At 50.7% G+C, this 14224-nt stretch overlaps 1 protein-coding gene across 1 annotated transcript in view; it reads left to right on the top strand.

Annotated features, from left to right (window-relative positions):
• Positions 1-14215, top strand: part of KCTD16 (potassium channel tetramerization domain containing 16) — a 38505-nt gene extending 24290 nt beyond the window's left edge. The window contains exon 2 of the mRNA XM_003210502.3: positions 11011-14215. Coding sequence (XP_003210550.1) covers positions 11011-11462 — 452 coding nt within the window. The 3' untranslated portion in view covers positions 11463-14215. The remainder of the gene's footprint in view (positions 1-11010) is intronic.
• The last annotated feature ends 9 nt before the right edge of the window (positions 14216-14224 follow it).

Raw genomic sequence — 14224 nt, forward strand, 5'->3', positions numbered from 1 at the left:
CAGAGGAAAGCTCCACCAAAAAGGAATCTCCAACCAGAGCTCCTTCCTAGTGGCAGTCAGCCCTTAAATGAGGTCTAAGAGAGGTGCAGCCAGGCTGCAGTCCTTCCAATCACACAGCTGAATTGCTTTCACCTGTGCCCCCAGGGCTGACCGGGTCCTTTCCCAAGTCTCAAACAGTGGTTCAGGCCAGGACTCAGCAGTTCCCATACAGTACAGCAACAGAAAATGGAGTGTGAGGTGTTTGCAGTGAAAGCTTTAAGTACATCTGCGATGGTCTGTAGGAGAAATCGCATTGTGACGTCTGCATGCACCCCCAGGCATGGGGTCAGCAGGCAGTGGGCAAGTCTGGGGCACCCACAGCTCTGGGCAGCAGTGCCAGGGCCTCACTGGCCTCTGGGTGAAAGATTTCTTCCTGACATCTGGCCTTAATCTCTGCTTTTAGTTTCTGTTTCCCCTTGTCCTATCGCTATCTGCTTGTGTAAAAAGTCGCTCTCCTCCTGTTCATCGGTTCAGGCACCAAAGGCCACATCGAAGTCTCCCCAAAGCCTCCTGTTTTCCAGGCAGAACATCCCCAGCCTCCTCAGCCTTCCTCCCTTCACCACCTCAGGTGCTGCAGCCTCTGATTACTCTCATGCCCTCCCCTGGACCCACTCCGACGGCTCTGTGTCCTGGTGCTGGGGCCCCGGACCTGGATGCAGTGCACATTCTATGTAAAATGCAAACAGGTGTCTGAACCTTAAATAGTGCTGTCCTAGTGGGTTTTGTGGTCTGTACTGGATAATGCTTTCCCCAGAAACCTGTGAGCAGTCAGTATTTTTAACTTGCAGGAATTGAAAAAGAGATTTTTCTCCATTTCAGATGAAACTTTGAAAGAGCATTGTGGAACAAACCCCAGGGGCTCTGCGTCTGACCACACTCAGCCCAGCAGCAGCGAGTGCAATGCCTTTGGGTCCTGGCCTGGCTCCAGGCACTTGGAGTCCCACCCCTGTGCTGGGCTTCCTGTGCCATGAGCAGGTCCTGGTTTCAATGCTTTTTTCAGCGGCATCCCTGGAGGTTTTGTTTACTTCAGTGCTTTCCTTGCTAACTGTGCCAAGGCGTTTAGCTGAATCCTTGTCACGTTGCTTGAGCTAAAATTGAGATGCAAATGCACAGCAGCTCTTCCCATTATTATTTTTTTTAGATGTAGAGAGCAGGGATTGGGGAAGATAAATCGCTGTAGTTCCCTTCAAGCACATGCTGCTGAGAAACAAACACTAAAACATCAAAATAACACTTTTTCTCCCTCTTCACTCTTTTTAAAGCAAGAATATAATTACAGTGCACAGATCTCACAAGGGCACAGATCAAAGCAATTGAGTAATGGCTCTCGGCACTGCGCACAGTGGAAGCACCCAGCACTGCCGGGCCGGGCCATGGCTGCACCAGCACTGCAGGGCTCTGCACCTCAGGGAGCTGTGGGCACTGCCTGCTGCCACCGGCATCTGCTGCAGTCTTGTGGCTGCAGGAGGGCTGGGAAGGATGGATCTCTGCTTGCATGGCCTAAATCCAGTGTTTTAATGTGGAAAACTATCATTCCTGAATGGCACTGTTTGGGATTGGTGCTTTGTCCGAAGCTGCAGCAGGAAAGCTCTCACTCTGTGGTGTGGATGCAATTTGGTTGCAGAAAAAAAGCAGCTTTAAAACCAATTTTTTTTTCTGAAATGAACAAGAATATTAATTAAAATATGTAGTTGTAGAGTTCCTTAGAAAGTAGCGATAGGATGCACGATTGTCACTCTGATTCCGCTTAATCAAGAAAAGAGCCAATAAAACAACTCAGTAATCATAGAGCTGAAGACTGGAGGACATATGACTCTCAAGGACCCAAATGTCGTTGGCAGCCACTCCATCTTACACAAAGCAGCTGTTTATGTCTTTTAAAACATGTCTGAAATAGGAAAACCATGAATCCTTCCTAAATCTGAGCAATGCGGAAAGGGCGCAATTTGTGTGCCATGATTGCATGGAGGCTTAGGAGGGGATTTGAGCTCCTATCTGGGCACCTGCAAAGCTTGAATTCCTGCCATCGCTGCTGGTTGGCTAAAATAAAACACGCCTGCCAGAGAGCTTGGCTGTGCACAACTTCACCTTAGCTATTTTCAGCTATCCTCTGTCTGGTTTAATCACAAATCTCTTCAATGGTGCTGGAAATTGTTCTTCAGCAGTGTGCCCATAACACCACTCTTATCGTAAAGATCTTTTTTGTCACGTCCAATCTAAATCTCCCGTTATAGTTTGAAACCATTTTCCTTTGTCCCATCACTCAGACCCTCGTAAAGAGTCCGTCCCTTTCCTTCCTCCAGCCTCAGGGAGAGCAGAACCTCCTTCTCATGCTACTAATGTGGGGTGGCTTTGCTCTAATCAGCATTCACTGGCTGAGCACTGTTTCCTACCGCTCCCCTGCTACCCATGTGGGGGCATTGCCCGGGGGCTGCAGGCTCAGCCCATGCAGGGCTCTGTGCCTACCTGCTGAATGCCAGCCCCCACAGCAATCCACAGCACCAGGTAATTGGGGAGCAGTGCTATGTGCTGTTACCATAATTTCAGGTGCCAAATATTTTACTGTTCATTTGAACTCAAGGCTTTCCTTAGCACTATGTAGGGCTTTGAAGTTAAATAGCAGTTTCATCAGTTGCATGATAAATCGCTTAGCAGAATTTCCCAGGGGACCTAAAATCAAGTTTGTATTTTCCTACCAGAACACCGGCCTCATTGCTGTGATGGGGGCAGCTCAGGGACCTCTTATACTCCCCCACATTCCAGCTTCCCATGCCAGCACTCCCAGAGCTGCTGCAGGCTGTTGCTGCTTGTCAGTCCTGATTTTAACGTCTGAGTGATGCAGTGCTGGCACAGGCTGGGAACCAGGAGCTTTGCCCTGAGGAGGGCCCTCTGCTCTGTGCCACAGTCAGACCTCCAGCTCTCTCCTCAGCAGTCTTTGGGATGGTTTTAGCAGCACATTCAACCTGGGAGAAAGTTCTTGCTCCAAGTGAACATCCCAGTGCTGCCAGCAGGCTCATAATGAAGAAATAAAATGGAACAAGCAAAATGCTGCTGTGAGCCTCGTGGTGCCGTGGGGTGCGGGGAGGCAGTTCTGCTGGGTTCCTTGTGCTGGGGACGGCTCTGGGTGTGGGGATGCCAGGGTGAGTGCAGTGCTTGTGCGGAACAGGGGGATGAGCAACACCTGGCACAGAGGTGGGGAGTGGCGCCCAAAGAGATGGGTGCACTCCCAGTGCTGGGTTTGACTCTTACAGCCAAAATAAGGATAAGGAAAACACATGTTAGACCAATAACCGTATCATAAATATGGATTTGCACTACGGTGGATGAATATATCTGCTGAAGTATTGCTTTAAACAAATAAATTCACAGCCTAAATTATTCAGTGATTAATATTTGAGCAGTTGCAATGTACGCAGAGTTACCTTAATGTGTTTGTAGGCCAAAAGCGGCTCCGTAACACACCGTTTGTGCACTATTTTTTACCGCCGTTAAATATTAAGGAGCTGTCGGTCATGTGCACCGGGGCCCCGTTAATCATTTTGACTCTGTAAAGGGGCCTTGAAGCAGAAGTAAATTACTTTGGTGCTTATTTTACGGCTCTCGGATGCAGTGAGAGCTGTGAGAAGGCAGAGCGTTGTGAGCTCCTGGCTGGCAGCGCTCCGTTCCTTTTGCTGCCTTGCCGTGCCTGCCTTACTGGTGGGTGGCACTCTGCCATGAGCCAGCATGTGCCCTCCCAGCTCAGACAGCCAGCTGTGTCCTGGGCTGCAGCAACAGATGCAGGGGTTGGAACTAGCTGGTCTTTGAGATCCCTTCCAACCCAAGCCGTTCTGTGACACTTTGACTCTCTAAGCAGAGCCTGGAGGCACAGCCCTGCTCTGACCTGCTCTGGGCAGCACAGCGCTGCTGCAGACCCACGGCTGGGCTCTCCCTGCAGCGCTGCCGTCCGATGTTGTGTTTTTTCCCAACTCAGCCTGCCTTGAGATGGGCTCTGCTGGCTTCCAGGCAGCGAAGAAGTGCAGTGACTTCTGAAGAAGCAGTGTGTGCACGCCGTGCTACAGCTGAGCCGCTGTGCTCCTCTGAGATCCTCCGGTCAGTAGCAGTGCTCACGTTACTCTCACAAGGATAGGATCAGGCCGTGCTGAGAGCTCCATTTCCAACATTTCCTCTGGGTCAAAGGACACTTAGTCCCATTTTTCCGTGTTTAAGCTTGTAGAAAATCCTTCTGGTGTTATTATTTTGAATACATCTGTAATGCTCTGAGATTTCTTGTGAGAACATTTTTCATCTGCAGAGATGCTGGGTTTATAATCGCTGAGATTTTCTACTTTCTTATGAGGAAGTTATATGGGATTTAATAATGCAGATAGCAGCAGGCTCTCCTTAAATGACACTAAAACCCTATGGAGTTCAATAGGAGCCACTAAACAATCCCTAAAGAGCTTTTTCATCCTCCACTAGAAACATATTGAAGAAAATTTCTAATAATCTATTTGATTCTGCAGCAAAAGAACAAAAATAACCCTGTTTTCTCCTACAAATGCAGAGCAGAGGCTGTGTATGGAAACAGGGTTTTGCTGTGCCACGGGCACAGTGAGCTGCTCAGCACCGCGCTGGCCCCATGGAGTGCCCTTGTTGGAGTGCTGGGTGTGGGTGCCTGCATCAGCCTGGCGCTTCTGCTGGCAATGCTGTGGGCTGTTCCAAGCTGTGTCTGAGGGGTGTCCCGCTGCATGCATTCATTTAATGCAAAAGTGCTTTGCTCTAGATGCTAAAATGGATAAACCACGCCATTCATTTCCTAAAGTTCAATTCTCCACTTACAGGACAGTAAATAAAGCTAACCCACAGCAAGATTAAACTGCAAGATACAGGGTTTAAGGCAAAACCCACTGTGGCTGGGAACGCTTCTCTCATATAAACCACATTTATCTCTACAGAGCAGAAGGCTGTTTTATGAGGTTCAGACAGGAAAAAAAATATAAAGGCTTCCAGAGAGAGTGTCTTGAATAGCTCATAAAAACCAAGTGTGTGCCCCTCTGGACAGGGCTCTCCCATCCTCCAGAAGTGTGGTATCAGCTCCGGGTGCTGAGGGCTCCACTCCCCACTTTGTTCAGTGCAGCTGTCTCAGAGAGCTGCTTCTCAGAGCTGGGTTCCAGATAATTAATGAGCAGCAGCCCTGAAGGGCCACCTCCATGTGCCCTGATTGCCATGTAGCCATCACGTTAGCCAGGGCTGAGCAGGGGGGCTGTGGAGCAGTGGGGCTGGCTTGGGGTGGCAGCAGCCGGTTATCAGTGGCTGCTGTGCCAGAGCCATGCAGTGCCAGTCTGGGAAAGCCATTTGTGGAAAATGGAGCTTGGTTCAGTGCTGCTGGAAATGCAGCGCAACAGCAAAGACCGTGAGTTATGTTTTGGCACCTGCTGTGCTGTACCACGCGGAGTCTCTGTGATGCTGAGCACTCCAAGGGTGGGGACCCTGCTGGCAGCTCTGCACTCAGCTGTCCCCTTGCTGTACTCGTTACTGGTGACCAGAAAAGATATTTGAGGACACATCCTTGCAGCACAGCACTGGTGCATGTGCAGCCATGTAAATAGCACTGTGGACTTTGTTTTGTCTTCACATTCAGTGCCTAAAGGCAGCCTATAAGGAAAAGAGAGAGTGATTCTTTACACACAGGTAGTGATAGGACAAGGGGAAATGTCTTTGAACTGAAAGAAGGGAGATTTAGGTCAGATGTTAGGAGGAAATTCTTTATTCAGAAGGCGGTCAGGCCCTGGCACTGCTGCCCAGAGTTGGAGGTGCCCGAGGCCATGGATGGGGAGCAGTGCAGCCTGAGCTCGGGGGCAGCCAGCCCATGGCAGAGGTGGGGCTGGGAGGGCTGTAAGGTCCATTTCAACCATACCATTTCATGGTTCTATGATATGATCCTATGATTCCATGGTTCATAGCACACCACTGAGCACATCCGTTGCCCAGAGCCATGCCACTCCTGCTGTGTCCTTCCGGCACCTGGTGGCTGCAGGGCCCTGTATGAGTGCTGCCATTGCCAACACGTCATCCAAGTATGGGTTTATTTTGGTATTTTTTCTGTCTGCAAAAGCAAAGAGAAATTCCTAATTTCTCTTTAGAATCTGCGATGTGTCTTTGGACAACCCTTTCCCATACTGTAATAAAAAAAATGGGCTCCCCTTCCCCTCCTGCCTTTAGCACCATGCCACTGTTACTGCTTGGGTGTCCTTGGAGATGTTGGCTCCAGCTGCCCAAAGAGATGTTGGTGCCATCTGGAAACCCAAAGAGAAGGCAGATGTATTTGTTCAGTAACATCAGAGCTGCCACTTCAGAAAGCTTTGCAAGCAGAAATCCAACAAGAGACTGAGGTGCCCCATCTCTGAAGGTTTGGGATCCGCAGCTGCACATTTGGCTGTTTCTGCCCATGAAGCAGAGGGTTGGCAGGAGGCAGACTGCTGGGGCTGCTCTCCTTATGTGTCCCGAGAGTTCTCTGCACCGATGGCACCTGCAGCAGATGAAGGGATCCACACAGATTATTCCACATTTTGTTCAAAGTAATGACGAGTCTTAAAATAGCTCTCAATTAGCAATTGATTGCAATTAATTGGAACAACATAGATTGACATGATGCCTTCATATCTCTAGAGCATTTATCTGTTATGAGTCCTAATTTTTAAAAATTCAGAAACTGTGGCTCCCATATTATCATAACCATCTGTTGGCAATTTGCAGTGTAAGTCTTCCAGAAGCAGGACGCCCGTGTGCTTTGTCTTTGCTAATTAAACAGGTTTTAGGAGGGGCTCAAGTTCAAATGTAAACGGTGAAGGGCAGAACAAAGGAAAACATTGGGGTGAATTTCTACCTGTATGTGTGCAAATGCATGTATTTATATGTGTGCATCTCCTGGTGTTTTGCAGCAGCTGAGTGCAGGCGGTGGGGCTGTAGGGCTGGCAGTGCCTGCGGTGGAGCCGTGGTGCCTTGTGGCACTGAGCCGGCTCTGAATGTTTGCATTATGCACTGAGGGAGTCTGGAGCAATGCTCATGTGGGTAATTCTAAAATTAGGGCACCGAGAGGAACGTTCTTTCTGATTGGTTAGCCTAGATGGTTTTACCTCTGTTTTAATTAATGGAGGATTTTAACTCCTTTCTCAGTAGATAGCAGGAGCACGTCGGTGCTGAATGTCTGAGGATTCAATCCACCATCCACCTGCACTGCATCACTGGGCTCTGACCTGGGGGTCTGCATCCTGCTGGATGCTCCGCCTCCGTACCCTGGGGAAGGGCAGCCCCTGCTCCTTTATTCCAACTTCACTTTCCAGAACTTGAGTATAAATTTTAAGTAACAGGATTGTATTAAGATAAAATATTAAAACCATAGTAATAAAGATACAGAACAGTCTTACACTGGTGGAGGCAGGGCTGGATGTAAGGGAAGATGTTGTAAGGGGAGCTGCTGATTCCTGGTGCGCCCAATTTAAACAAGCTGGAGACGTTTGAGAGAGGGCAGGAAGAGTAAATGCTATTGGTGGAAGAAAACTTCTGCACCATTTTTTCATTTCACTGTAATTCTCTTGGAGGAAGATAAATGCCACAGTCCTAATGGCCAAATATTTTTTCCAGTTGCAGTATTTGGAAAGGAAAGGGGCTGCATTTCAAGCACAGAGTGTTATAGGGAAAGGGAGGTTCAGGTTGGATATTAGGGGCAATGTCTTCTCCAAAAGAATGATCAGCAGTGGCACAGCTGTCCAGGGAGTGGGGGGTCACCATCCTGAGGCGCTCCATAACGTGGGATGTGGCACTGGGGGATGTGGTTGGAGGGCATGGTGAGGTGGGCTGGGCTGGGGGTCTGAGGGGTCTGTTCCAACCTGAATGGTACTGGTTCTATAGTAATGGTAATGGTGGTCCTATGACCACCATGGGAGCACTGATAAATGGCAGCATGCTGGGAGGCTGATGTGTGTGCACAGGCTGGGGCTGTGTCATCCTGCACATAGTTAGGCCCCACACAGGGACTTTAGCAAATGTTGCTGCTTTTACACATCAGAAAATGTATATGGTAAAAGCACATTACAAACAGAACTTCAAAAGCATCAGAATGCATTGGGAAGGAACCAGGCATCTGTGGAGCGCAGCTCAAAGCCCAGTGGTGAGTTTGGCAGTGAGCAGGATGTGGAGGAGAGAAGACACTCGGGCAGTGCCGGCCAGAGTGCAGATGAGCACATTCAGAGCAGTGCTGCCACTGCTGGGGCCTCCCCTGGTCTGTTTGTCTGAAGAGTCCCTGGTCCAAAATGCACATAACTCTGCTGCACATCCATCCTGCTGCCAGTGCTGGTACCAGAGCCAATTACTGCATAGCACTTGTCGTTGTTCCTGAGCTTTACCTTGGTAATTTTATTTGGACAGAGGTATTTTCTGATGATCTGGCTAGATTACCAACTCAGAACGTATTTATTAAAATACCAATTAGACCTCAGTCTCTCATCAATCACAACACCTTTAATTCATGCATGGATGCAAAACCCATTCGCAATTTGAGGCATTGTGCGTGTGTGAACGAGGGATTTACATCAAACTGTCACTGGGCCACCATCGCCTGCCTCAGGCCTGGGCCATCCAGGCTTTATTTACCTGCCAAATAAGGTGTGGTAGTTTTCAGTGCCTCAGCCGTGGGGCTGGGAGGGGCAGGAGTGGGATGTGGGGCACTGGGCTGAAGTTCTATTTAGTGGCTTAGTGTCATGATGGGGGTAGACTGGGGACTGGCCTTGGTGATCTTGGTAATCTGTGGCAGATTCATTCCGAAATATCACAACATTATGATTTTATAGATCTGAAACCAAAAAGAAAATTGATTGTACGTAGTGTGGTATTAAAACTAATATTATTAGATAGATGTCAAAACAAAGGGAGGTGATGAAAAGCTGAGTGCTTTCCCAGTGCAAATGTCATCGTAGTCACCATCTGCTTTTGGAATACCTCAGCTCCAGGAGGCAGTGCCAGTGGCAAGGACTTACCCAGGGGGAGCCCATCCTGTCAGCCCCTGCTCACCGGGAACCTGCAAGAGCAGGAGCCACATGGAGATGTGTCCCTGGCACTGTCTGTGTGTTCGCAGCACACTGCTGTGGGGTCCCTTGGGGACTGGTGGCACTCGCATCTGAATGATTGATGTTTTGGTGAGCTGGCACATATCGTACTTCTCGGAGCCCATACAGGTGGGCAGCAGATGCCCCATGTGCTGCAGCCACACTGCGGGGTGGTGTTGGGCACATGGCAGCATTCCTATGAAGCTCCGCTCCCAGAGCAGTATGGCTGTGCTGGGGGACAGGGGCAGGAGGAGCACCGTGGGGCCATGTTCCCCACACTCAGGTTGCAGAATTCCAGCTCTGTGTCTGCCATGGGCTGTGCAGTGCTGGAGTTGGTGTCTGTGCACCATTTCAAACAACAGAAATCAACAAGAAACCCACACATTTTCATTGCTTTCAGTCTGAAGGCCCCGTGCACATCTCGGACCATGAGTGCTCCCTGTCCATGGGGTTGCTGCATGCAGCAGCTCAGGTTTCCCATTCCCAGCTCACGGGGCATTTGCTCTAAGGGGGAGAGGAGAAGCACGCGAAGGATACTTGTGTGTCACACATCAGAGGCTTTGCTGCTGCTTCAGAACCTTCTAATAGTAATTATACGTAAGGCAGTAGGAGAGAAATGTTCTAAGATCAGGGAGAGAGGCAGCAGAGCCGGGCTGGGATTAATGAGCCCCTTTTATCCCAGCATCACTGAGCAGGCAGGCGGTAATTACCAAAGTGCGCGGTCACATCGGTGCTGTGTGCACATCTCTGCAGTGTGCACATCTCTGCAGTGTGCACATCTCTGCAAGGACAGGGGCTGCTGGGGGGCCAGCACTGCCCTGCACTGCCCTGTGCATGGGGCATCTGGCATGTGTCTCTGATCAGGAGCACTAGGGGTGCCAGGGCTGCCCCGTGTGGGATGAGACGTGGGCATGGGGGCTGCATGGTGGAAGGTTCCGTGCCTTTGTCACAGCCAAGCAAATGATGAGAAATTTCAGTTTGGCCATTATTGACTTTCATCAGACAAGACAAAGAGCAGGTCCCGAAGCAAGCCTTGAATTCAGTTCAGACACAGGGACACTGGGAGACTCCTCCACTGTTGAGACAGGAGGAGGCTTTCAGCTGTTTGTTTCTTTCCCCATTTATACCCATGATGTGCACTGTGCTTGTGGCTGCAAAAGGAATGGACTGAGGGCAGAGTGCCCCAGAGCTGCGCTTTGCTTCCCAGTCCTCCAATTTGATGATTCTGGGATTCTATTTAGGGACATGATTCAGAGGGTGTGATGGGGTTGGGCTTGGTGATCTTGGAGGTTTTTTCCAATTCTTTGTGATTCTGTGAGCCTGTGATGCCCAGTTGAGGCCTTTGGAGAGGGCTCTGTTTATCCCTCCTGCTGCAGGGTGGATGTCATTGATGCAGCATCCAATTCGGCATTATGGCTTTGATTTGTTACTTTCAGAAATAACAAGTAGTTCCATTGGATCCAATGAAAGCATGAAGCTGCAGTGAGCACAAGCTGCAGTGACAGTGAGCACTGCCCTGGGCAGGCAGTGGCATTCCCTGCATGCTTTGTTCCCATGAGACCACCGCACTGTGCTTGTGCTCTGTGCCGCTGGACACACGCGTGGCTCCAGGCAGTGCATGCAAGGAGTACAGGGAGCAGGACTGTGCACAGGACCTCGGTCACTGCAGCCATCAGTCCCGAACAATTCAGTTTTCATGGAGCTGCTTAACCAGCTCCCTGCACCATCAGCACATCCGTTCCTGCTGAGCATCCCAAATGTGCCCAGGGCAGTGCCATCAGTGGGTGGCCATGGGAACTGTGGCATTGATGGCCCCGAGGGCTCTGCTCCAGGGGAACCGTGGGCTCAGGGAGCTGCTGCAGACTCTAATCTCGCTCTCTCCCTCCAGGTGAGCCGTCCCGCTGGACCTCGTCCCACTGCGACTGCTGCTGCAAGAACGGCAAAGGCGAGAAGGAGGGTGAGAGCGGCACGTCCTGCAACGAGCTGTCGACGTCCAGCTGTGACAGCCAGTCGGAGGGCAGCTCCCCGCAGGAGACCGTCATCTGCGGCCCCGTCACGCGACAGCCCAACATCCAGACACTGGACCGCCCGGCCAAGAAGGGCCCCGTGCTGCTGCTGCAGCACTCCGAGAGCCGGCGCAAGAGCGACCTGCTGCGGACGCTCACCTCGGGCTCCCGCGAGTCCACCGCCGGCAAGAAGAAGGCAGTGAAGGAGAAGCTCTCCATCGAGGAGGAGCTGGAGAAGTGCATCCAGGATTTCCTCAAGATCAAAATCCCAGACAGGTTTCCAGAAAGAAAGCATCCCTGGCAGTCGGAACTGCTGCGGAAGTACCACCTATAGGTGGGATGATGCCCATTGCTGTTACAGTGGGATACGGAGTGATACGGAAATAATTCCCAATAGTAATTATGTGTTAGGTCACAAAAAACAATCCATCTCTATAGTACTGCCTAATTTGCCTATCTCACCTTAACATTTATAGTCGTAGGGTAACGATATTTTTCCAGTTGTGGAAGCACAATGACAAATGTTTTTCTTTGTCAACTCTGAGTCTTACACAAGCAGAGTACCTTAAGGGCACGCAGGGCCGGCAGTGAGCGCTGCTTTGCTCTCTGGGGGTCTGCAGCTCCGTGCCTGGGGGCAGCAGGGCTGTGAGCACTGTGCCAGGACAGCATTGCCTTCAGCACCTGGGTGTGGGTGTGCGCACATATATATATGTGTGTATATACATCTCCGTGTATATATATGTGTATATATATCAGAATACATTGCTGGCAGATTGGCTCCCTCCTGATCACTGCACTTTCTCAGGAAAGAGCACTGATAGCAGCCGTGGATGGTCGGCTCTTTGCAGCCTCTGAGGGCTGCAGCAGAACCCCCTCGCTCTGTCTCTCTCTCCTTTCCGTTTTCTGAGGCGCCATGAATGCATTTCCCGGCAGACAGGGACAGGGCTCTCTGTTGCTGTGTTCCGTGCGTTTCTGGTGCTCTCCCTCCATTGTCCCTCGCCCCTGCTGTGCCCCCAGGCTGTGTGGGGGCCATGGGCTCAGCCCATGCTGATGGCAGGGCAGGCATAGCGGGCTCCCATCTGGTGTGGAAGCAGATGCTGGAGATGATCGGCCTGATGAGACGTGCTTAATGCTCTGAGTGGAAGGGAATGGGTCTCTGGGTCAGCAGCTGTGTGCATTCCAGAGAACAGGAAATGAGCTGCACGGAGTGTCCCCGGGGCTGTTGTGGGTGCGGGGTGGCACCGCTGCAGGGGGAGGAACGAGCACTGAGGTGCTCAGAGAAATTATTCATTGTCAGACAGCACAAAAAGAGAGAAACATGCTGATATGGGGCCGGCTGGAATGAGCAGCTTGTCTCAGACTTATTTAGCATCATCCAGGCTCCAGAGCTCCTGAGTTTGAGTCCGCCGTGGGAAATGATGTCAGTGTGCACAGGTTATCTCTGCTGATCCTAAGGCGGTTCCAGTGAGGGGCTCCTCTGTGCCTGCAGGGCTCTGCTGTTCCCAAATTGGGGAGCTTTTGTTTTGCCAGGAGGATCATAAGGGCTGCACGAACAGGGCATCATACCCATGGTGCGGCTGCGGGAGGGTATTGGTGAGGGTGCACATGGACCTATGTGGACCAAATAATTTTCTTCCCCTATACTTTTCCCCTCTATTTTTCTCCTATATGCACCACAAAGATGCTTTACAGCGCTCTGGTGGACAGTCTGTGGGGTTTTAGTTCCAGCCTGGGAGTCGGTTTGTTCCTTTCTTTGCAAAGCTGTGTGCAGAGGGCAGTGCTGGGCTGCCCGGGGCCGGCAGTGAGTGTGGTAGCTGGGACCCCCCCGCGCCCCCCAAGTGCCCCCAGGCCCAGGAGGGAGCCCCTCCCCCTCCCTGCCCCACAGCGCTGCTGCATGCGGTGTTCTGAGTCCCTGACGTGTCAGCCCCATGTGTACCATGGTACGAACTACTTGTCCAGTCCTATGGATAGATTATGCCCCCGCGGGGTTTTGTAGATTAATAGTAAAAGAACAACAATGACAACAACAAAAAAAGCACTTTTAAATTATTTATATTATAAAAAGACATTCTTTATTTTTCTTGGCATCGATATCACTTAGCTACAAATCAGTTTGTAAGAATGCTATTGCAGATTTTAATCTATAGCAATGACCAAGCACGGGATGCGGCTCTGGGGGCCGTGGTGGGGTGGGGGCTGTGGGCAGTGCCTCCCCGCCCCGCTCACCTCCCAGCCCGGACCTCCCATGGCACGCGGTGACTTCGCTGCGGCGGAGTCCATCTATTGCACATCGACGTAGGTTAAGTGGCACCCACCGAATTACCTCTTCTATCTCCGACGTGGTTCACTTGTATATAAGTGTAATGTCAACTTGTTTACAGGTTACTTTGTGCTTAATCGTGGAAGAAAAACTAAAGTTTTAACAAACGTAAAGGAACCGATTTGACTGGAAGGTGTTTAACAATGAATGTGCTTAATGCAGTATAGACATCATCGGTTGTGGTCTCACACGAATGCATGTATCTCCGTGTCGTCAGTCCCCACCAGTGAGGTTATTGGCAATATTCTGCGGTCTGTGAATAGCAAATACGCATACACTGCTGTGACTCTGACAAATATAACTCAGTTACTGTTTCTACTGTGGTATGTAAAAAAAAAAAAACAACAGCAACAACAAAGTAGCTTTTAGCCTGCTGTATTTCCCTGGGACACGTAACAACGAGATAGCATGGAAATGGGGGGAAATAGCCGTGCCCGAGCATGGCCTGCTATGCTGTGTCCCTCTGGGGAGGTGCTGGGGGTCAGGGAGGGGTTGGTGCTGTGGCAGAGAGCTGAGCTCTGCCTTAGGAGCCCGATAAGCGCAGCGTGATGGTGCAGGAATGGGTCCTGCATGGGTGGGTGTCAGCAATGTGCTGGTGGGAGAGCAGCTCTCGGCGCTTTGTGTCGGAGGTGAGACCTGCAGCTCAGTGCCACTGTGTGCACACGTACTGTGAGAGTACAGGCAGGGCTAAGCGAGTTGGTGCCCTTCACAGAATCACAGAATCGCAGAATGGCCAGGGTTGGAAGGGACCTCAAGGATCATGAATCTCCAACCCC

Source organism: Meleagris gallopavo, chromosome 15 (genome assembly GCF_000146605.3).
Source record: "Meleagris gallopavo isolate NT-WF06-2002-E0010 breed Aviagen turkey brand Nicholas breeding stock chromosome 15, Turkey_5.1, whole genome shotgun sequence".
Taxonomy (NCBI): Eukaryota; Metazoa; Chordata; class Aves; order Galliformes; family Phasianidae; genus Meleagris; species Meleagris gallopavo.